Source organism: Paramisgurnus dabryanus, chromosome 2 (assembly GCF_030506205.2).
Source record: "Paramisgurnus dabryanus chromosome 2, PD_genome_1.1, whole genome shotgun sequence".
Taxonomy (NCBI): Eukaryota; Metazoa; Chordata; class Actinopteri; order Cypriniformes; family Cobitidae; genus Paramisgurnus; species Paramisgurnus dabryanus.
Window position 1 is genome coordinate 47,577,256 of NC_133338.1, and position 25,631 is coordinate 47,602,886.

At 39.5% G+C, this 25,631-nt stretch overlaps 1 protein-coding gene across 2 annotated transcripts in view; it reads right to left on the bottom strand.

Moving 5' to 3' along the window:
- The window catches only part of rap1gds1 (RAP1, GTP-GDP dissociation stimulator 1), a 50,311-nt gene that overhangs the window by 16,274 nt on the left and 8,406 nt on the right, over positions 1-25,631 (bottom strand). The window contains exons 4-8 of one of the 2 annotated variants that reach the window (XM_065288894.1): positions 24,437-24,562; positions 20,204-20,350; positions 10,636-10,764; positions 10,410-10,535; positions 331-474 (exon numbers count right to left, since the gene is read on the bottom strand). In XM_065288894.1, coding sequence (XP_065144966.1) covers positions 331-474; positions 10,410-10,535; positions 10,636-10,764; positions 20,204-20,350; positions 24,437-24,562 — 672 coding nt within the window. The remainder of the gene's footprint in view (positions 1-330; positions 475-10,409; positions 10,536-10,635; positions 10,765-20,203; positions 20,351-24,436; positions 24,563-25,631) is intronic. The other variant, XM_065288895.1, reaches the window with a different exon arrangement.

The following is a 25,631-nucleotide window of genomic DNA, read 5'->3' on the forward strand; positions in this document are numbered from 1 at the left end:
CGGGTTTAAAAAGGGCCACTAGTTCGGGTCGGACTTGGAGTTTTCTCAGGTTTGTCTTGGGTCAGATCTTTCTTTAAAAAAAAAAATTTATGCACGTCGGGTTCGGGTATAAAGTGATTCGGGTCATTTCGGGCCGGGTACATTTCTTTGGACCCGAGAAGACCTCTACTCTGGGTATTACATACTGCACCCAGTGGAAAAGCCCCCAAAAGTAAGCTGACCCAACCCAAACCGTGGGGTACTATGCAATGGAAAAGCACCATAAGTGTCCCTTCCAAACCATTAGTCATTATTTATTATTTAAAGATCGGTCCTGAGCTAATTCTGTACCTCCCAACAAGAGAAGCACCATGAGGTCTGAGGCCGTCTTGAGTTGAGCCACATCTTCCTCTCTGTCACTGTTCACAGTCTGAGCGACCACCTCCAGTAGACACTCCACCAAACCAGCCTCCACCAGCTGAAGCTTAATCGCATCTGAAAGATAATAAAACAAAAACTCATCATTACTCTCTTTATAATTATGTATTTACTATAAAGTTGCTTTGCAACAAACCAGTTGAACTGAACGAATCTGATACATTTCATCCATCGACCACTTACCGTATTTGAAATGTAGTGTTTCTCTTTTTTTATTACACGGCTCTCTGGAATGCTTGATTCTGATTGGTCAGTTGAGACATTTGCAGGTTCGTTCTTTTCAAATAATAACCGCTCCAAAGTAATAACGCATAGCCGGTACTACTTGTATGTTTAAAATCCCTCCGCGCCAACAAAGATTACTGTTTGGCGCCATCTTGTGACAAACACTGGACAACCACAATTAAGAATGGAAAATTTTGACATTAATTTTAACATGTATGGAAAAAACAAAACATTTAAGCAGTGGATAGAAGAACGAACAACGACAAGACACAGAGAGCTTACTGAGACTGAACTTGACAAAATAGAGCATGACAGCTACGAAGCCAACACCAAAAAAAACAGAATGGGCAATAAAGGCGGAGTCCACGATGTTTGAAAAAACAGTTTGGAAAAGGAGACGGGCCGACTACCAAAACACACTTATAGCCAATCAAATCAAATCAAATGCCGGGTTGCGTATGTGTGGGGCGGGTCTATCAACAGAAGGTCCAGATTCTATTGGGGTAGGGGTGTGTTTGTTTAGGTGATTTCAAATATCAACATTGGCTTTCAAACATCATGGACTCCGCCTTTAAAACTTCTCAAAGACTGGCTAAAACAGAAAAAATGGAGACAGACAAGTATGAAGCAGAGGATCTTAATAAGGTATTACGATCATTTTATGCATCTGTGCAAAGTTTCGCGGAAGGATAAAAATGTTAATTTAAAACAAATATGCCAATAAAATGTTTCAAATTCATGTCCAGTTTTTTTTCTTATGTGGCAAGTAGCCGTGTAATAAGCGGGATAATGTAGAGGCAGCCTGTAGTTATCGCGAAATAAGCCCCTTCAGTGTGATACAAGACCCTCCGCTTCGCCATAACTACTTGCTGCCTCTACATTATCCCTTACGTAAACCAGGCATAAACTTTGATGACACATACCGCACTTACTCATCTGTCCAATCAAATCCTTTTTAGAATGAGAATGTCCCGCCCCCTAAGATCAACTACACTGTCACCAAAAAAATGGTCCCTAGCTGTCACTGGGGCAGTACTAGGGGTGCACCGATATATCAGCCAATGATACTTGCTATGCTTCTCAATGAATTACGGTAAAAAGCTGCTACATCCAAAAGCCAGAGGGCGCTCTCGTGCAGAAACTCGATATGCGCTGTAGGCTAAGAAATGGCATAAGGATATATATTTATATATATACAACATATATTTATGTTGCTGTTCTTCAAACCTTTTCAGGTATTTTCATGATAATAAGAATATTTTTTAAACGACTCAAACTAACATTGATTTCAGATCGATAAGGACTTACTGATCAAAAACCATAGTACGTGAAATAGCTGCGAATAATATCGGCTGTGCGATTCAGAATAGTTATCGTCCACATATTATTAGTGTATATCGGCATTTATCGGTGCACCCCTAGGCAGTACCCTTTCAAAAAGTACACCTTTGCACCTAAAGACTTCATATGAGTACCGCTTAGGTTACTCACGTAACCCCGGTTCCCTGAAATAACGGGAACGAAGCATTGCGTCAGTTAGCTGACGCTATGGGGGAAACTCCTGTTTACTCCGTGACTGAAGCCTATTGGTTAACGTCTGTACAAAGTACAGACCAATGACGTTTGAACCCGCGCGCGGGAGGAACGCGTCCCTATATAAGCGCGGTTCAATCGTCAGGAGCTCATTATTATTCGACTGAAGCGCGCAGCCGAATAACACTCGCTGCGTAGACGTTTGTAGCACGGCAAGAGACGCAATGCTTCGTTCCCGTTATTTCAGGGAACCGGGGTTACGTGAGTAACCTAAGCGTTCCCTTTCAATACGGTTCACTTCGCATTGCGTCAGTTAGCTGACGCTATGGGGGAACGTAATCCCATCACGCCGTGCATACACAACGTACTGAAGTGCCTTACCGGAGAGACACTGCGTGTGGCCCTATACCCGGCATATTCACAGCTTTAAAAGCAAATGTGTAAGCACCATATAAATTGTTGACGCGCACACGGTGGGGTTTTAAACGCACCGGGGGCACATAACATAGCACAAGACGGCGAGGTACGCGCCGCGGCTGTGCGAGATAAGTAAATTCAGAGTCACGTTGGTGAGCTCGCTGAGCGCACCGTGGTGTACACATAAAACGCATGAGCGTGCATGATTGAGCCGAGAGAACCTGCGCTCGTAGGGCAGGGACGTCTAAGCTGTACAATCTGACAACGTAGACGGCGAAGACCAGCCGGCCGCGTAGCAGATATTAAATATAGATATAGATACCCCTGTAGACCAAGTTCATGAAGAAGCCAAACTCGCACAGAGTGGGCTCTATATAGGACATAGCTCATAGAGGGGCGTGAGCCAGTGCGATGGTTTCAACGATCCATCTAAATAACCACTGTTAGCAACAGACATACGTAGTGAGTGATCTGCGAAGCTCACGAACGGCCGATCTGACTATAATATGCGGCAGAACGGTTCGTAGCGTGGGATTATACAGATACCACAATAGTGTGAACCCCGGTGCACCCTCGAGCGCATCGGGATGCATATAGGTAGTATTATAGTGCACAGATCGGTGAGCTTTCCAAGCGCGCCGTAAATGTGTATTGACTATAAATTGCACGGGCACAGGTGAACACTTGAATACATCGTGAATGCATATAGATGAATCAGAGTGTTATAATGCACAGGCCGGCAAGATTCTCGAGCGTGCCGTCATGTGTTCTGATAATAAATTGTGCGCACACGGGTGAACTCTTCAGTGCACCGTGAATGCGTATAGATAAATCAGTGCACACAACGCGCCGTGAATGTGTACAGATATGATTGATGAACGTAACGGTGGGCACCCAACGCACCGTGAACGTACACAGATGAACAACAATGTATGTGTCACAAAGCATAACACAGCTGTGTATACAGATGAGCTTTCCCAAGCGCATCTTATTGTATACCAAAATGTTATAGCGTGTACATGTGAGCTTCTCTAAGCGCACGGTGGACGCATATAATTAAAACCCATATCGTGCATACAGGTGAGCTAATGGGCGCACCTTTAATGCAACAAACCTCAGTAGTGCGCGAAGCAGGGATGTCGAAGCTGTAAACTGACAACGTGGACGGCGGGGACCAGCCGGCCGTGTCACAATTGTCAAATGAGAAACCTCTAAGACCATGCCCATGCTCTAAGACAAGTGAGCATAATTGTCACGGGAGGTGATAACGTCAACGATCCATAAATAGCCTGTATTGACAGGTGCTCTAGTGAGTGATCTGTGACGCAGATAAACAGCTGATCGTCTGATGTACGTCAGACGTATGTGTCATACAGGACCTTGGACAGTTCCAGAGCGCTGTGCCTCGGGCACCGTCCGCATCTGAGAAATGACAGGCTTATGAATAAAGTGAATGGCCAGCCGTAAAAGCATGGTTCGCTGTTACCGCCGCCGTCCGCATCTGAGAGATGACAGGCTTGTGAATTAAATGAATGGTCGGTCGTAAAAGCGTGGTTCGCTGTTATCACGGCCACATAGATATAGGTAGGGGAGAGAGCCGCCGTGCCTCTGTAGTGAGGAGAAAAGTGTTCCACCGGCGATTCGCGGGGGGTTTTGACTTTCAAATGTCACTAGACAGAATGGATCAGACTTTGCATAAGGACGCCTCGTGAAAGGGGTCCTAGCAGCTTGTGTCAATGTGTCATAAGGCACGTAATGTAGGTCGTGTCCCACGGATGCCATCTCCGCACGCCCATCGTAATGGGTTAATATTGGTAGTTTAAGCATGAGATGCGTATCACTCTGATTGAACATAGCTTATAAAGCGATGCAATGAGTTTATAAAGGAGATGACTCGTCAGCTTGTTCAGGGGGCGAGATCTCAGTCTGGTTCGGTAAATAATGAAACCACCGTAGATTGCCCGGCCGCATTATCACAATAACACGGTCGAGAGTGCTGCAGTGCTAAATCATCCTCATAATGTACCGTATTCACAGTACAAGGTGATTTATATGAGACAAACGGCGTTCCACGCGCCGAAGGCTGATTGCCGTCGTAAAGCGTGTTCAATCCACAGCAAATGCTGGGCTAGCTCGTAATGACAGCACTTCATGCAGCCGTGTGTAACTTAAGCAAGCTTCCCGGCCGTCAGCTCGGGGCGGGACCTTTGCTTAGTCAAACTGAAGTGGACTTATGAACAGAATGCCACGATATTCAGCTTTCTGAGGCTCGTTAGAGGGGTACGTGTGCCCGTCTTAAACGAGATGCCGCGCGCGTCTGACTGTGCGCGCGCTTTAAGCTTTGAAACTTATTGTGGCGGGTAGCAAGCTCACTTGAGGTTGATATTACCCTTAATATCTCCGAGTATTGGAGCGGAGGTGTGAGCGTCTTCGGATCCGCTAATATAAATCAGCTATATGGCCGAAAAACGTCATAAACCGCTTGGCTGTAAGCCTTTGAGTGGCCGTCCGGAGAGGGCGCGATTCAAACGCTTGGAGCCATGCAAAAGTCTGAGGCTGTCCTTCCTCTAGGAAGAGAGAATAACAGCCGTAAGACCGTGCTCGTTTGCGCCATCAGCATCGTAGCGGAGAAACTGAGGTGGGCTGCGAGCGAATTTGGCAGAAAGGTGTTAGAGACACCGTACAGTCGTGGGGTGTCAATACACAGTATATGGCCAAACCGGGGTCTTTTCGGCTAGCGTCGATAGAATTATGGACAGCGGGCCGTGTGTGCGTATTACTGATTGCTTGTCAGTAAGGCGATAAAGTGTTTAGAGACACCGTACAACCGTGGGTGTCAATACACAGTATAGTAAGCACGGAAATTACTCTTTTTAGAGGAATTAAATACCGTTCGCCACTATAGTGAGGTCGCATAGCCGACAGTATTACACAGTATGTTTGGATAAACAGCACACAGAAAACATTACAGGGCAGTCCAGCCGAGGCGCGACATAACCCCTTTTCTCCCAGACAGTTTCGTTCTCTGTTGATGCAGCTGTGCTGCGGAGACCAGAGCTCAGCCGTTCAGGTGCACAAGCCTCAGTAGTGACGGTGACCGAACGGCTCACGGAGCAGAGCAGTATGTCTAGGTGGTTTAATGTCAGACTGAACCCATCGCAGAGAGGAAGTCTGCCGTGAGGCCCGCGGTTTTGCCGTTTATTAAAAGGGCAGAAAAACCGGGTATATATATATAAGAATGTACCAATATTCAGCGCACTGATATAGGACGGGACTGAATAAAGGGAGGTATTCGGGCCTCAGTATATTATAAACAAATTCGTTCTGCCTCTGATTCCGTCTAAACCAGAGAGAAATTACCAGGCAGACGAAAAATGAGCTATCTGAAGTGAGATCGGCTCAGGCCAGTAAAGCTCTATAATAAGTGTTTTAGCGCTCCAATAGAGGCGTGTCCGCCTTATCGAGCAGACGAATGAGATCGTGCCGCTCCAGGAGGGGAGGGGCATGAAGCTCTCTTATAATGAGTGTTCTTGGTGCTCCAATAGCGGCGAATCGGCCCTATCGAGCAGACGAATGAGATCGCGCCGCTCCAGAGGGGAGGGGCATGAAGCTCTGTAATCGTTGAACACTGGACAGCTGCATTTAGAGGCAGCGAGCCGTAATACCGCGTGCTAGCTAAGCCGTTAAGAGACCTCACCACTGTGGGGAAAGGAGCGAGGGACTCCGCGAGCGTGGAGCACGAGTGGCTGTGCTATGACAGAGACAGGGGCAGACCGCCCGTGTTTGCTTGTCGTATGCATCTATCCAGGTCTACGGTTCCCCGCTTGTTCATCTCAACAAGAGAGGAACGGCAGAGGGGAGCAGCAACACAGACAGAACAGCCATGCGTCGTGACGGTATCACCCGATGCACTCGGGGGATTAATATATGTGCCAGAGATCTCGCCACTGAATTTGAGAGGAGCGAAGGGACTCTGTAAGCATGAACGGTTGCGGTGTGACAGAACACAGGGGGGGTTAGTCCGTGTGTGCTTGTCTATGCATCCATCTAGTCTCATGGCTCGCCGTGTGTTCATCCCGGCGAGAGAGGAACAGCAGGGGGAGCACGAAACATGGATAAGACAACCAAAGCATAAGCGCGGTCCCGGCGTGGGAGGTGCCAGACCGGTAACGCGCTCGGAGGAAATTCATAGCAGAGAGGCTCACCGAGCCGCTGTGCTGGACGCTATTACAACAGCGCCTGCTCTTTTAGCTTATAGCTTTATATTAAAAATATTGATCTTACCGGGCGGCCGCAGGGGAGACCTCGTCAGGCGTGTCCGCTGCACAGGGCTCGTACCACGGCAAGCGAAGGCTATCTTCGGTTCTCGGCCGGAAAGCGGCAGGGGAAGACGCTAGACCTGGACTCTGCTATCTTCGGTTCTCAGCCGGAAAACGGCATGGGAAGACGCTAGGCCTGGACTCCGCTGCAGGGCTTTTGTCAACGGCGAGGTAAGGCTTCTTCTTTTCTTCGGAGCAGCGAGAGGTTCGCGCTGAAGGAGAAAATAATGAGCTCCTGACGATTGAACCGCGCTTATATAGGGACGCGTTCCTCCCGCGCGCGGGTTCAAACGTCATTGGTCTGTACTTTGTACAGACGTTAACCAATAGGCTTCAGTCACGGAGTAAACAGGAGTTTCCCCCATAGCGTCAGCTAACTGACGCAATGCGAAGTGAACCGTATTGAAAGGGAACTCAGAGATATATATTGGTATGAAAGATTGCATATAAGTACCTCAATACCTACATCCTTGGGGTAGACACAGTGATGTAAGTACACTTGACATACAAAAAATCCTAAAATAACCTATGAATATCAACATAATCTGAGCTACTGAACAGCCCAGAAAGAAAAAGTCTAAGGTCAGACATATGGCTGTCTCCCTACATATTTGGCTTCTTATGAAACCCCTGCAGTTTTCAGGTACAGCAGCAAAGCTCGGCCTTTCTCCGTCAATATCCCCTCACACACATACGAGTGAACACGTGACTCTGTCGGTTTGGCCTGTAGTGATGTGTAGTCGCTGTAAGTAGGCCGTTGTCTTGGAGACTGGCAGGATGGGATGGCGGCTCTGTGCACAGAATCCTAACAACCCGAGTGCTGCTTCAAAAGCACGCTTTCAATGGCTTAAGCCCTCCATCTCCCACGCTACTCTCTCGCTCGTTTTATCTCTCTCTCTCGCTTTATTTTGTTTGTTTATACATTCCCATACAACACACTCACCTCTTTACTTCCAAAAAAACTCCTATATGAAATAACATGAATGCATCGAGGATCATGCTTGAAATGAGTCAAGACAAAATATTGTCTTATATACAAGACACTGCATTTTCTTGAATTAAAAATAACCACATTTACTTGGAAACATATGCAATACATATCTGACATAATCTTTAAATTAACTTATATCTTTAATATTGGCCGAGTTATTAAAGTCGAATCAAACTTTAATGCTTCAAATCTCATTATTACATAAGGAGACTTTAGCCTGGATTTCACAAACAGGGTCACGTACCTTAGATAAAAATTTCTGCTAAATAAATTAAATAAAATTTTCACATTTTTGACTATAGCAAACAGCTTTTTCTTGTAAAAATCTAAAAGAATTTAGTGAGGGGTTGTGTTTAAAACAAGACACTATATCTATTAAAATATATTTATACCCTAAAACAAGATAAATACTAATAAAGAACTCCCATATAACGTATTATCTTCTGCCCTTCAATGCATTCAAGTTCTGCCTATCATCTTTCGCTATCATACGCCGTTGTTTCAGGCACACTTTTCAACGTCTTTTCAACATCAGACGAGCTCGCAGACAAAATGGGCAGCTGACCGCGGCTGGCAGATTCATAGTCCAGACCGCAGCTGCTAGCAGACCCCCAGATCTTTATTTTGGGGAACGATGGAGGGGCCGAATGAGGAAGAGACGAGTGATCACACTTATTAAGCAAACAGAAAATAAGCAGAGAAATCTCACACATCTGCTTAATTGTAGCTTCCTCTCCCATGAGCCAAAAGACTGGTTACCGTCACCAAACCAGACTGGGTTAGCATTATTAGAGATGTCACTCTTTATAGCTTGTCTGGCTTTATTATAATATAAATTAAAAGCATTGTGTTAGCTGCTCAAAGGTTGTGGGTTCGACACCCAGGAACCACACATACTGATAATATGTACAGCTTGAATGCACTGGAAGTGCCTGCCAAATGCATACACGCAAATGTAAAAAAATCAAACATTTGAAAAGAAAATTTGGTTGGCTCATGATGAATGCCAAAACACTCATCTCTTGTTTCCAGTCTCAACAGGTGGCAAAGGCATAACTTTCCATATAAGTAACACTGCATGCTTACAGCTGGGAGATAAGACTGAAACTACTGAACACAGTTATGCAGTCGGTCAGCACGTCTGCATCGGGCAGCGTGCCAGTGTCCATAAAATGATCTTTATATACCCTCAATGCATGCTAAGTAAGGGATAATGTATGGTCAGCCGGCTGTTATAGCAGAATAAGGCCCCAACTTTTAAAAGATTTGACAAGATGTACAAATGTCATGAATACGCTTTTTGGTTTAATCATTTGTAAATATAAGGTCATGTTATTAAAAGACATTGATTTTTAGCATCCGGGTTAACGTGTGTTATTAGTTTTGAGTGGTTGTTATCTGGAAATAACAAACCTGCAAATGTCGCAACTGGCCAATTATAATCAAGCATTCCAATGAGCCACACCTTTTTGTTATATCAAACAAAGGCATGCAATTATGTTTACTGTTTATCAAAAAAAGTAAAGTGCAAAGACAAAATATTTGCATTTATTTATACTAGATTCAAAATACATATTTGATCATTTCATCCTTTACATAGAAATCAAATTTTTGGTATTAGCATTGATGGGCATCATGCTCTAGTGTTTTATTACATTTATGCATTCGGCAGATGCTTATGTAAAAAAAAGAGGCTTATAGTGCATTTACACTAAATCTTTTCTTTAACGTTATGTGTGTTCGCTGGGTATCGATCCTATGACCTTTTGAACTGCCAAGGCAATGATCTACCAATAGGGCTGTCACAATGATTAAATAACCGTCTCATAACAATTGTTTGACCTCATTGTGATGATTTCAGATCACTGCAATGATTGCACATCTCTCTAAAAACACAAGGGGGAGCTGCAGTGCCTGTATAAATGAGACAGTATCAGAGGGTGCTCCTTAAAGGAGTAGTCCACTTTATAGATGGGGCCCATTGACTTACCATAGTATTTTTTTACTATAAAAAGTCAATGGACCCCAACTTTAAAGTGGACTACTCCTTTAACTGACACAGCAACGTGAAACATTGCAGGAGCACATGCAATAAAATACCTATATGAAAGTAAAAAAAATATCTAAAACATCCTAAACAAAAAAGTTACTGTTGCGGAAATGTTATACAGTGATGGTGATGTATACAAAGACACAACATGATTATTATTTTCAAATACCAGAGTATTCAAAGGTGCAGTGTGTAACTTTTGCAATATAATATACATAATGAGAAAGACCTTACAAAATGAACTGTGTTGCATTTATTTCCTTAGAATGAGCCCTTTTTATCTACATACACAGCAATATGTAAGTCGCCATTTTGCACCACCACGTTTCTACAGTAGCCCTTAATGGACAAACTGCTCTACAAAGTGCGTTTTGTCACTACGTTGTCTCAGACGATGACATGTTTGTCCTGTGGCTACAGGCTACAGAGATTTTTTATTCATCAAAGTGATTCTTACCGTTCTCTGCGAGTGGAGCCAACACCTCAAAGATCATCTCCTTCTTCTCATGTTCGACCTGCTTACGGAACAGTCGGACAAGCTCCTCTGCGATATTCGTTGAGGCAAACTGCTCCTTACTCGATTCTGATCCAAGAACAGTCAACAGAGATTTATTACATATTCATTACAGAAAAAACATGTTGCAGAACAATGTACATGGAATTACTATTAACAGGAAACTTACCCAGCTCTGCAAGGTTCCCAAAAGCAATGAGGCACATCTCAGTGAGCGCTGTGTTTTGGGAATGAACCCCTAGTAGTTTGACCAGTGTTGGGATCACACCCATAGTGATCAGCTGTGCCTGCAGTGAGTCTAGAAAGAAAAGCAAAAAATCAGTTTTCAAACAGTAATAGTAGAACAATGACAATATAGATAATACAAAAAGTCTTTCTTTCTGGTTTCATCAGAATTGCAGGGTGAAAGAGCTGCAATAGTTTTATCAGTTCAGAGAAATACACAATAAATTGTTCAGAGATTTCATTTTTGCAAAGTGCCCAGCTGAGACCAGAACAGAAAATGTAGACTTGACCTGAAAATTGTAATGTATAAATCAAAACCTAGTGAACCGAAGTACTGTAAACCGCTTAGCTATTATATTTCATGTTCATATATCTAAACATCAGTCGCCTAAAAGACATAAGTTATTATAGGGATAATTATACTCTATATTATAAAACATATCATATATATCTAAAAGGGCCACAAGATGTCTCAAAGTTATCGCAACATTGCAAACACGCATATCGCAACACATGCATATCGCAATGGTTTGCAATAAATTAATGATTTTATTACTTCTAAATGTTATTTATAGTCGGTGCAGAGAGCAAAGAAACTGGTAAAACAGAGAGAGTGATTTCAGTATTTAAACATTTTAAAATTATTTAAATTGATTTACAAACGTTAAGCATTATTGAATCGCATGTCGGAAAATTTAGCAAGGTAACACCCAGCACAAAATTTAGCAAGTTACCATATACCGAAAAATTCAGCAAGCTAACGCACATCTCAAAACCTAGCAAGTTACAGCATATCACAGAATTTACAAGTAATCACATGTCACAAAATGTAGGAAGATATCGCATAAAAAAACCTAACAAATTACAGAATAGGGAAAAATTTTGCAAGCTAAAGCATATCACAAAATTCAGCAAGATATCATATATAGTTAAATTCAGCAAGTTATCGCACATCACAAAAATCTAGCAAGCTACAGCATATCGTGGAATTTACAAGGTATCACTTATCACAAAATGTTGGAAGTTATCCCTAAAAAAAAAAAACTTTAGCAAGTTATATAGTATATAATTTTTTTTTAAAGTAAGTTGTCGCATATCGCCAAATGCGGCAAGCTAATAAATACCGAAAAAGTCAGCAAGTTATCGAATAGGCCAAAATTTAGCAAGCTAAAGCATATCACAAAAGGTGGCAAGTTATCGCACAAAACCCCCTTTTATTGCATATCACAACATCGTAAATATCGTAACGCACGTATATTGCAATGGGTTTTATACAGTATATTAATGATTTTATTACTTATAAATGTAATTTATAGTCAAAGTTTTAGGACGATGCAGAAAGCAAAGAGACTGGTAAGAGAGTGATTTCAGTATTTCAACATATTTCAATATTATTCAAATAGACATATACCATAAAATCTAGAGAGTTACCGCACATCCTAAAACCTAGCAAGTGGCAGCATATCGCATATTTTACAAGTTATCGCATGTCACAAAATGTAGCAAGTTATCGCATAAAAAACCCCTAGCAAGTTACAGAATGGCGCAAAATTTTGCAAGCTAACGCATATCACAAAATTCAGCAAGTTATCGCATATAGTTAAATTCAGCAAGTTATCACACATCACAAAAATCTAGCAAGCTACAGCATACCGTAAAATTTACAAGATATCACATATCACAAAATGTTGGAAGTTATCCCTAAAAAAAAAAAACTTTAGCAGGTTATATAGTATATAATTTTTTTAAGTAAGTTGTCGCATATTGCTAAATGCGGCAAGCTAATAAATACCGAAAAAGCCAGCAAGTTATCGAATGGGCCAAAATTCAGCAAGCTAAAGCATATCACAAAAGGTGGCAAGTTATCGCATAAAACCCCCTTTTATTGCGTATCACAACATCGTAAATATCGTAACGCACGTATATTGCAATGGGTTTTATATATTAATGATTTTATTACTTATAAATGTAATTTATAGTCAAAGTTTTAGGACGATGCAGATAGCAAAGAGACTGGTAAGAGAGTGATTTCAGTATTTAAACATATTTCAATATTATTCAAATAGACATATACCGTAAAATCTAGCAAGTTACCGCACACTCCAAAACCTAGCAAGCGGCAGCATATCGCAAATATTACAAGTTATCGCATGGCACAAAATGTAGCAAGTTATCGCATAAAAACCCCTAGCAAGTTACAGAATGGCGCAAAATTTTGCAAGCTGACGCATATCACAAAATTCAGCAAGTTATCGCATATAGTTAAATTCAGCAAGTTATCGCACATCACAAAATCTAGCAAGCTACAGCATACCGTAAAATTTACAAGATATCACAAATCACAAAATGTTGGAAGTTATCCCTAAAAAAAAAACTTTAGCAAGTTATATAGTATAAAATAGTATAATAATATTTTTTTTAAGTACTGCTAAATGCGGCAAGCTAATAAATATCGAAAAGCCAGCAAGTTATCGAATGGGCCAAAATTTAGCAAGCTAAAGCATATCACAAAAGGTGGCAAGTTATCGCACAAACCCCCCCCTTTTTATTGCATATCGCAACATCGTAAATATCGTAACGCACGTATATTGCAATGGGTTTTATATATTAATGATTTTATTACTTATAAATGTAATTTATAGTCAAAGTTTTAGGACGATGCAGATAGCAAAGAGACTGGTAAGAGAGTGATTTCAGTATTTAAACATATTTCAATATTATTCAAATAGACATATACCGTAAAATCTAGCAAGTTACCGCACACTCCAAAACCTAGCAAGCGGCAGCATATCGCAAATATTACAAGTTATCGCATGGCACAAAATGTAGCAAGTTATCGCATAAAAACCCCTAGCAAGTTACAGAATGGCGCAAAATTTTGCAAGCTGACGCATATCACAAAATTCAGCAAGTTATCGCATATAGTTAAATTCAGCAAGTTATCGCACATCACAAAATCTAGCAAGCTACAGCATACCGTAAAATTTACAAGATATCACATATCACAAAATGTTGGAAGTTATCCCTAAAAAAAAAACTTTAGCAAGTTATATAGTATAAAATAGTATAATAATATTTTTTTTAAGTATAGCTAAATGCGGCAAGCTAATAAATATCGAAAAGCCAGCAAGTTATCGAATGGGCCAAAATTAAGCAAGCTAAAGCATATCACAAAAGGTGGCAAGTTATCGCACAAAACCCCCTTTTTTTTATTGCATATCACAACATCGTAAATATCGTAACGCACGTATATTGCAATGGGTTTTATATATTAATGATTTTATTACTTATAAATGTAATTTATAGTCAAAGTTTTAGGACGATGCAGATAGCAAAGAGACTGGTAAGAGAGTGATTTCAGTATTTCAATATTATTCAAATAGACATATATCGTAAAATCTAGCAAGTTACCGCACATTCTAAAACCTAGCAAGTGGCAGCATATCGCAAATTTTGCAAGTTATCGCATGGCACAAAATGAAGCAAGTTATCGTATATAGTTAAATTCAGCAAGTTATCGCACATCACAAAAATCTAGCAAGCTACAGCATACCGTAAAATGATAAAAGATATCACATATCACAAAATGTTGGAAGTTATCCCTAAAAAAAAAAAAAAAACTTTAGCAAGTTATATAGTATATCAATTTTTTTTTAAGTAAGTTGTCGCATATTGCTAAATGCGGCAAGCTAATAAATATCGAAAAAGCCAGCAAGTTATCGAATGGGTCAAAATTTAGCAAGCTAAAGCATATCACAAAAGGCAGCAAGTTATCGCATAAAACCCACTTTTATTGCATATCTCAACATCGTAAATATCGTAATGCATGCATATTGCAATGGGTTTTATATATTAATGATTTTATTACTTATAAATGTAATTTATAGTCAAAGTTTTAGGACGATGCAGATAGCAAAGAGACTGGTAAGAGAGTGATTTCAGTATTTCAATATTATTCAAATAGACATATATCGTAAAATCTAGCAAGTTACCGCACATTCTAAAACCTAGCAAGCGGCAGCATATCGCAAATATTACAAGTTATCGCATGGCACAAAATGAAGCAAGTTATCGCATATAGTTAAATTCAGCAAGTTATCGCACATCACAAAAATCTAGCAAGCTACAGCATATCGTGGAATTTACAAGTTATCACTATCACAAAATGTTGGAAGTTATCCCTAAAAAAAAAAAATTTTGCAAGTTATATAGTATATAATTTTTTTTTTTTAAGTAAGTTGTCGCATATTGCTAAATGCGGCAAGCTAATAAATATCAAAAAAGCCAGCAAGTTATCGGATGGGCCAAAATTTAGCAAGCTAAAGCATATCACAAAAGGTAGCAAGTTATCGCATATAGTTAAATTCAGAGCAAGTTATCATACATCACAAAATCTAGCAAGCTACAGCATACCGTAAAATTTACAAGATATCACATATCACAAAATGTAACAAGTTATCCCTTAACTAATTTTTTTTAATTAAGTTGTCGCATATCACTAAATTTGGCAAGTTAATAAAGACCAAAAAATGTCAGTAAGTTATCGAATTGAAAAAAAATTTTTCGTAAGCTAAAGCATATTGTATACTGCAAAAACCATTATCGCATATCACAAAAGGTAGCAAGTTATTGGCAAAAAACCCTTTAGAAAGTTATCGTATATCTTTTAAAGTAAGTTGTCGCATATCATTAAATTCAGCAAGTTATCGCATATTGCATTTCTTTTCCAATATTGTGCAGTCCTAGTAACTGATTTTATACACTGGTTGACTACAGATGTCTCACTAATGCAGAGAGACACAAGCGGCCCCTGCACATCTGGCACCATCAACTTGTCAGAAAGCAGATGTTGATCTGTAAATTGAACAAAGCAAAGACGAGACTGCAGCTCAGACAGCACACAACTGCATTCAGATGGAGGCCCAGGCAAAGAAAAACATCAGCAGTTGAGAAGCAGAAATGTGTTAAGAGATGAAATCAGAAATGAGCATGAGGTAAATTCAACATCATGTTGAAGAAAGAGTCATCGTTAAACATTCATGCATTTAATCACATTTAACAAACATGGTCAAAATGCTTTTTTCTTGATATATAAATCTCCTAGAATTTGCTTTGTTGATCTCGAAAGCTTTGCTGGTCTGTGCAAAAGACGATATAAGAATTCTTGACAGTACCAAGAACCTTCAAAGAAGCCTTTAAAACGAAGCACAACCCTTTTCAAGACATCATTAACAAACATAATTTACAGATTACATAATGTGTGTTTTCTGAAAGACTATCTGCATTACATTCAATCCCATGTACGTTATTCTTAAGTGCATCATTTCCCAAAAGAACAACCATAGTTTCCAGTTATTTTTTCTGTAGCACCAGCCCTTTGCCGCAATCAGCAATGATGTTTCAATATTAATGAGAGCTAAACAGTGAGAGTTACAAACAATGATCCATAGTTCATCAATATGCACCTCTGAAGTACTAAATATAAACTCTTTAGGTCCAAAGGTGTACATTTTGAAAGGGAGACCACTCTGGTGACAGTTGGGGTACAAATTATGACCATTTTTTTACAGTGCCCAAGACAAGGCTTATAATAAAAAAAGCATGTAAATATTTGCCTAAGGTGACTCACTTATGTAAGATATCCTGGTGTCTTAGTAAAGAGATGAGAGGCTTAAAACAAATATACTTAGTATGGATTAGCAAACAGATACATTTGACAGCAATTGCAGAGAAAAGGCAGAGAAGAGAGATTCAGATTGTAATATAAAATGGACTAATGATAATATTCAGGATGAACAAGCATCCCGCAGCTCCGCTGGCTATTCTACTTTATTAAAATCATAGATGATATTTCATTTCAACAGGCAAGAGAAATTGAAAATGTCTGAATATGTGAGTTTAGTTGGTTTGCGCTAGCCTCTAGACACGATGTGTGATAGATAAAAAAAAAACAGAAATTCGCATTTTGAGCTCTTCTGGGTAACAGAGATGAAGGAAACAGGACTTGGTCTAAGAACATCAAATTGTAAATACACAGCCTGCATTGCATTAAATATTAAACAACGCACAACAGCGCTGCATAACACAGGGATAGACCCTTGTGTAACCTATAGCACAAGTCGTGAATTTTAAAACTGTGCTGCGAATAGACCAAATCATCCTCTTATTGGGGGAGGATTACAGTTCATTGTGGAAATGTCAGTGTTTGAAAGTAAAAATGAATGTAGTCCTATTATTGTGCATATTATGCAGAGGTTTTACTGGCTCAAAAGTTCAAATCTGGAATTTTTTTTAACGTGTTGTACAGCTGGAATTATGGGAAAATATACTGTACTACTTTATTTCTTACTATAAGCATGACTTGTACTATTGTAATTATTGCAATGTGTATAAACAATATGAATTTGTAGTCAATATGCAAAAAAAAATCGACTTTGCCCAAACAATGGAAGACAGAAGAAGTGCTTAATATCATAAATGCATCACCTGCACTAGAGGAAAGCCAGCCATCAGTTTAACGAAATATTAAAGGGATAGTTCGGCCAAAAATGATTTAAACCCATGATTTACTCACCCCCAAGCTGTCCGAGTTGCATATGTCCATCGTTTTTCAGACAAACACATTTTCGGATATTATAGAAAATATTTTAGATCTTTCAGTTGATTAAATGTAATGTTACGGGGTTCACCCATAGTCCACGACCTTCAAGTCCAAAAAAAGTGCGTCCATCCTTCACAAATTAAATCCAAACGGCTCCATGATGATAAACAAAGGTCTTCTGAGGGTAATCCGAGCGGTGTTGTTGTAGAAATATCCATATTTAAAACTTTATTAACGTAAATAAATACCTTCCGGTAGCGCCGCCATCTTAGTCGCGTCCGCATTCAGGATGAGAGCTTACGCAGCCTACGGAGGCTACTCTGCTGCTGCTCTGTGCCCCCGACCTCTGAATTTGTCATACGTCACTAAGAAAAGTGCGTACACTACGCTAATACTCTCTCCTGAATACAGAGGAGTCTAAGATGGCGGCGCTACCGGAAGGTATTTATTTTCGTTAATAAAAGTTTTAAATATGGATATTTCTACAACAACACCGCGCGGATTACCCTCAGAAGACCTTTGTTTATCATCCTGGACCCGTTTGGATTTAATATGTGAAGGATGGACGCACTTTTTTTGGACTTGAAGGTCGTGGATTATGGGTGGACCCCGTAACATTACATTTAATCAACTGAAAGATCTAAAATATCCGAAAATGTGTTTGTCTGAAAAACGATGGACATATGCAACTCGGACAGCTTGGGGGTGAGTAAATCATGGGTTTCATTTAGTTTTTGGCCAAACTATCCCTTTAATCAAGACAAAAGCAGCCATTTAACAAACCCATCATGTCAATTCTATGAAGTCATTGATCGAATTAAAGAGGAGTTATGTATCTCTAAAAAAAATGCTGGGTTATTTTGAACCAATGCTGTGGTGAAAATAACCCAGCATTTTTTTGTTACCATAAAAAAGGTGTATAGTAGTCCCCTACAGATATTGCCAATATTGTTCAACCATGCGGTATTTAATACAAAACAGACTTATAGGGATTATATAGAGATTAAAGTACTTGTTGATTTAGACTAAAAGAAACACACATTTATTTACAAACTGTATTTTTATAAAAATGTATAAAATAAAATGTTATAAAAATTTATAAAAAAATACACTGTGTAAATAAATACATTTGTATGTTTTTTTATAATCCAGCATTTTTGGAGTATTATACAGTGAGGAAAATAAGTATTTGAACACTCTGCTATTTTGCAAGTTCTCCCACTTAGAAATCATGGAGGGGACTGAAATTGTCATCGTAAGGGCATGTCCACTGTTAGAGACATAATCTAAAAAAAAATCCAGAAATCACAATGTATGATTTTTTAACTATTTATTTGTATGATACAGCTGCAAATAAGTATTTGAACACCTTAGAAAGTCAATGTTAATATTTGGTAAAGTAGCCAAATCGTTCAGCGGTCAAACATTTCCTGTAGTTTTCACCAGGTTTGCACACAGTGCAGGAGGGATTTTGGCCCACTCCTCCACACAGATCTTCTCGAAATCAATCAGGTTTCTGGCCTGTCGCTGAGAAACACGGAGTTTGAGCTCCCTCTAAAGATTCTCTATTGGGTTTAGGTCTGGCGACTGGCTTGGCCACGCTAGAACCTTGATATGCTTCTTACAGAGCCACTCCTTGGTTATCCTGGCTGTGTGCTTCGGGTCATTGTCCTGTTGGAAGACCTAGCCTCGATGCATCTTCAATGCTCTGAGGGAAGGAAGTTGTTCACCAAAATCTCACCATACATGGCCCCAGTCATCCTCTCCTTAATATAGGGAGTCGCCCTGTACCATCTGCAGAAAAACACCCCCAACGCATGATGCTACCACCCCCATGCTTCACAGTAGGGATGGTGTTCTTGGGATGGTACTCATCATTCTTCTTCCTCCAAACACGTTTAGTGGAATTATGACCAAAAAGTTCTATTTTGGTCCCCTGATTCCTCTGGATCATCCAAATGGTCATTGGCAAACTTAAGACGGGCCTGGACATGTGCTGGTTTAAGCAGGGGAACCTTCCGTGCCATGCATGATTTCAAACCATGACATCTTAGTGTATAACCAACAGTAACCTTGGAAACGGTGGTCCCAGCTCTTTTCAGGCGACTGACCAGATCCTCCCGTGTAGTTCTGGGCTGATTTCTCACCTTTCTTAGGATCATTAAAACCCCATGAGGTGAGATCTTGCATGGAGCCCCAGTCCGAGGGAGATTGACAGTCATGTTTAGCTTCTTCCATTTTCTAATGATTGCTCCAACAATGGACCTTTTTTCAGCCAAGCTGCTTGGCAATTTCCCCGTAGCCCTTTCCAGCCTTGTGAAGGTGTACAATTTTGTCTCTAATGTCTCTAACAGGTGCATCTAATTTAGGATAATAAATGGAGTGGAGGTGGACATTTTAAAGGCAGACTAACAGGTCTTTGAGGGTCAGAATTCTAGCTGATAGACAGGTGTTCAAATACTTATTTGCAGCTGTATCATACAAATAAATAGTTAAAAAATCAAACATTGTGATTTCTGGATTTTTTTAGATTACGTCTGTCACAGTGAACATGCACCTACGATGACAATTTCAGACCCCTCCATGATTTCTAAGTGGGAGAATTTGCAAAATAGCAGGGTGTTAGGCCAAAAGCGGACAAACCTAGCTGTTGGGTTAATTCTTGGGTTAATAAATAAATGACCCAACAATGGGTTATACAACCCAGCATTTTGGGCTTAAACAACCCAGCGGTTAAATTACAACCCAGCAGGTTGGGTTTGTCCCTTTTTGACCCAACATTGTGTTGTAAATAACCCAGCATAACCCAGGGTGTATAGATTTTGATCAATGCTTAGTGAACATCTCCGACCATACCAATAGAGGACACTTAAACATATTGCCTTTTTGTTTCGGGGCGATTGGTCATTACCATTATCATTGCTATAGTTCATCAGCATGCCACAAAAGACAGTCAAGAGCTTCCCGGTGGCCGGGTCAGTGCTTTCGGCCAGAGCCTTAATGTGCCCTGCAACTATCTGAGCACCGCTCGCTGCGTCAACTGCACTTCTGCCCTCATCTGCAAAACAAAGAGGTCACATCAAAAAGAAAGAAACAATAAAAAGGCAACAAATGACACAAAAACCACAACAACCTGGAACAGAATGACAGATAAATGGGTGGTTAAGCGCCACACGAGTCGGGATATAAATGAACGTGTCCTTTACAGAAAATAAATGACAGCTGATAATGTAACATGCACCACACATTTCGAAGATAAAAGAGGAGCAAACGAAATAAAAAAAACTGTATGCCGAAAACCCCACTGCATCGTACACGGATGCTGAATCTGCTACAGCTGTCGAGGTATTGTGGGGTGAATGCGTGACAAAAAACCAAGAGAATTCACGGAGCAGAAGTGCAGTAGAAGCACAGCATACAAAATCCAGACTGATGTAGCTTCACAGGTCTAAAGATGTGGATTCATATCATAATTATAATACTATAATACTCAAAACTACAGAGACGTGACATTGACTGTACTGCAGAAGTTGCAGAACAAAAAGCATCTGAAGTAAAATTAAGCAGATTATGATAAATAACATGGGATGACAGCTTTGCCTCACTTGTTCCCCTGTGATTTTACACTGGAAGGAAAAAATGCAGACACAAAGTAAAACGATAGGTAGGAATGCTTTATTTTCCTTGAAAGGAATTATTGTAAGACCACATGAATAGAATAGAAACTAATAGATTGGTAAAAAGATAGCAAGCATTCGTTTTAATAGTGTGTGGTGAAGTATTTGTGCAGGTGAGCCGTCTTACCAATTCATACTTTCACATTCAGAGCTAAATTAATTTAAAGGAATAGTTCAACAAAATATGAAAACTCTCTCCTAATTCAGCTAAACACAAACAAATAATTTTATATTAAAATGCGGTAATGTTATCTTTTTATATGGGGTCAAAATGGTAAAGCACAAACATCCATCATTAACTCTTTCACCACCATTGACGAGATATCTCGTCAATTAAGAGAAAACGCTTCCCCGCCAATGACGAGATTTTCCGTCTTTCCGCAATACCGCTATTATCCAGCAGGTGGCGCCCTTCCGCAACTTTTAAACCCGGAAGTATTGCCCTATGGCAAGCGGCTGCATGTCCGTGTCTGTTTTAAAGATCGCTCTGAATGGGATCTCTATCAAAAGTCCGTCACAAAAATGGAATTATCTCTGCTTTTTGCTCAAAATGTGGTGTTTTTGTTACCCATATTCAAAAGCTGATTACAAAAGAACTACTGAAGGTAGGATGAAAAGTTTTTTTTTTTGAAAGCAGAGGGTCTGTTCTTTCATTTGGTATATTGTATGTTTATATATTTAAAGAAGAACATTTTCTGGAAGGCATTAAACTTTGGTGAAAATCATGAAAAACGCTGGCGCTGGCTGGCAACTTTTTTTAAAAACGCTGGCGGTGAAAGAGTTAAAGTAATTCGAATGACTTAAAATTTTTGCCTTAAATTTTTAAGTATAATTAACTAGGATTTATAAGTAATTTTAACTTACTATTTTCTATCTATCTATAAATAAAATAGATTTGCTGCAACTTAAAAAAAAATAAAGTTAAATTAGCTTAAGTTATGTCATCTTTATTTTGTAAGTAAACAGCTTCTCAGTAGTCAAGATAATAAAAGTACATTGAAAAGACAAGTTGATTATACTTAAATATTTAAGGCAACCAGGACTTTATTTTTTATTGTGTACTAAGAGCAGATGGAAAATTAAAAGTTGCAATTTTCTAGGCAGATATGTCTATGATATTACACAGTAGCTGAAAATAGTCCCCTTAGTGACTTTCAATGGCACGGGACTATTTTCGGGTAGTGCGTAATATCATTGCGCCTCCTGCAGTCATGTTACGGCAGCAAAGTCCTTGATTATTACGCCAGAATGAGAGTATAGTTCCTAGCCATAACTGCCTAGAAAATCACAACTTTTAATTTTCAATCGGTCTTAGTACATGATGTAACTACAGAAGAGTCAAGTTTTTAATAAGAAAAAATATCAAAACTCTTTTGTTCTATTTTAGGTGCGATGCTAATGGTCTTATCAGATTCTGTTGATTGTGCTAAGCTATGCTAAAAGTGCTAGCGCCAGAACCCGAGATCAGCTGAATGGATTCCAAAAAGGTAAGAATCAAATGTTTTACTCTAGGGAAGCTGAAAAATAAGCATATTTTCAAAAAAAGTGGAGTTTCCCTTTAATGCCATTAAACCAAAGCAGTCTCATTAGACATGCTGTTTTGATTCTCTTAGCAATGTGATGTCACACTGCTAAAGTCCCGCCCATGGCCGCTAAATGACAGTCCTGTTTTACCATAGTTTCTGCCCTTAGTGAGTTGGACGCTGTCTACTATTTTTTCTGTGATTCTCTGCTAAATAAGATATTTTTTAACCAAATAATTTATTTGCATTTAAAGATACACAAACAAAAAGTTTTTGCTCCCACCCAAATAGGGGCATTTTGGACATGCTATAATAAATGATCTGTGGGCTATTATGAGCTGAAACTTCACATAAACATTCTGGCCATACCTGGACTTTTATTACATATTGTAAAAATGGGCATAATATGTGCCCTTAAACAAATACAACCTTACTGTAAAGTGTTACCGAAAACATAATACACTGTAAATCAACAAGAGTTTGTGCATTAAAATGTATTAAATCACAAGATTTGTTATATTATTTTATTTTATTATTTATTTGATAAATCTGATTCTGTGTCCTTGCACTAGGCCTACCAGAATCTAAACCATATAACCACTAAACATCCAACACACTGGAGACCCGGTCAACAACATCACATAAAGGCATAAAACAGTAGTATTTGAATAAATTAACATTAAACCACGTCATGATTATTGCTTCATACCACAGATGTATAAACCTGAATGTGAAGTTATGCATATGTGTGTTTCCAGTAAGCTTTGTGAATACATGATGACAGTATTTATTAGTCAGTTTAATTGGTATGAATATTATTCCAGGATTGTTTATACTGCTGCATGCCTACGCAAAGTGTAGGACAACGATCCGGTACAGCTGACTATACAGATTGTCTGTAAAGATTGCCTTAGTTTAGACTGTTTGCCATATCGCTTTAAACGCTTTAACAGCGGAGGACATGTGAAAACGGTAAAATTAAGCATCTTTACAGTAAATAACCTCCAAATCAATGTTTTTGTCCTGGATGCTGTTCTGTTAAAAAGACAAGAGGATTTACTTGTGTACAGTAAAATGTGTGACACATGTTGTCTATGTTAAAGGGTTGGTTTCAGCTGGCATCACATTCAGCTGCCCTGTCAATCATCTTTAAACCCATCTGTGTCCATTTGCCAGAAGTAGGACAAAAATTTGTGCTTGCAAGACCCGTGAATGTTTCACTCTTATGACTAAGCAAACTAGTGACTGACTTTAGAAACAAGATATGCATGAAAGTAAACATAGCAATGCATTTGCATTTACTTAACAAGACCCCTTAGGCATCTCGCAGGCGTAAGATGCATCTTGTGAGATAAATGCAAATAATCCTCTCTTTTCCAAATGCAACTGTCTGAATGATTTCATTATTCACAAAAAGAACAGTCCTAAATATCTGGAAACCAAAATGAATTGATTTTCAGTCTGAACAAAACCTTAGCCCTATCCATCCATTATCTAGCACTTTCCAGAGCTAAGACAAAAACTCCTCATCTTCCTTTCATCAGTCAAAATCACCAGACTCAGCTGAGATACTGGAAGCTGCGAGATGACAACCGAGAAACTCTTGGGAACGCAGTCTTACCATTTCTCATCCAGACAAAAGCTTTTGCTCGTTTTCCCTGGATGCTGCTACATGTCCCAAAGGTTTACCACTGCTAGTACATGCATGTCAATACACATCAAATGATTCAAAATGACAGGCGGATGTTATTTTGGAATACTTGGGACCTTGGAATGTCACAACTGGCCAATCAGGATCAAGCATTTAAGAGTGCAGTGTAATAATACTGGTTAATCAGCTATCAATGCTTGTCCCATGTCACTTCCTTCAGTCCTTCAATAAAATATCTCCATGTAGATGGGTCATGGCATAAAATGACTGAGAAAGCAATAACAGGCACTTACGGCTGTCGTAGCAGATGTTTCCAAGGGCTCGGCCGGTCTGGAGCAGTATTTCCTGATCCTTAGAGTTTAGCAGCTGAACCAGAGGAGGAATAAGACCTGCTTCCACACACGGGCTTCTCATGAATTCTGCAGAGATGCACATTCATTACAAATGAGTAGACATAAAAAAGTGACATTTGTGAAAATAAGGCATATCAATTACTGACTAATAACCTTTTCATTGGCATTTAAGTGAAATTACTGAACCTAAACAAAAGAACTTCATAAAAAATGTTTATTTACAAGAAAACATGTCAGATGCTCTTAGGCTGGATTATTTTACACTGCAGATCTTGATGCCCGATTGCGATTTGTTGACTATATTTAATGACCTGTTTAAATCATCTTTTATAGGAGACTCATATCCGATATCAGCTTTTACATTAAACACTTGGCGAAACAGTATAGGCATTCTGACCCGAAACAGCTAAAACCTTGCAAATACAAGTAACATTTTGCAATATGCACTGGACACAAACAGATTGAGCTTTTAGAGCTTTCTGTAACAAGACATAATACTTCAACATTACTACACTTAGTGGAGCCATTGCACCAAAGATGCACTGCTAAAAAGAGTCATATGATCATGAGTGGTCTCCACCCAAGTTGACGTCATGTGCCAGCGTCGCATTTTTAATGACCTACAACATGGGAATATCAGATCTGTCCGCTTACATTGCAGACGCGAATGCTTGTTTCTGATTCATATCCAATTTATTTCCACATATGAATGAGGCTTAAAACCAATCGGAAAATACCGGAATCCATGCACTTTTTTCCTGCTTACACATCAGTGGGTCATTTCCAATCTGTGCCACTTGGGGGAAAAATCCGAATTGAGTCACTTCAAACAAGCAGTGTAAATGTGGCTTTAGAGGGTTTTGTTTCAGAACTCTTTAAATATTGTTGGAAACAATAATAATTTAAATACATAAGTAAACAAAATACATAACACTATGCTAGTGATTTCTGGACATTTTAATTATTGTACCTTTAAACTCCTCAAAGGTATCTTTTCTAACACATACTAACATTTCTAACACTGAGATCTTAACTGGACGAAGCACAGATGTTTCTTCAGAAGAATGTTGATAGCTCACCACCAGCAGGAGCTGCCAGAGATTTGGCACACCAGCAGGCCACTGTCATTAGCTAC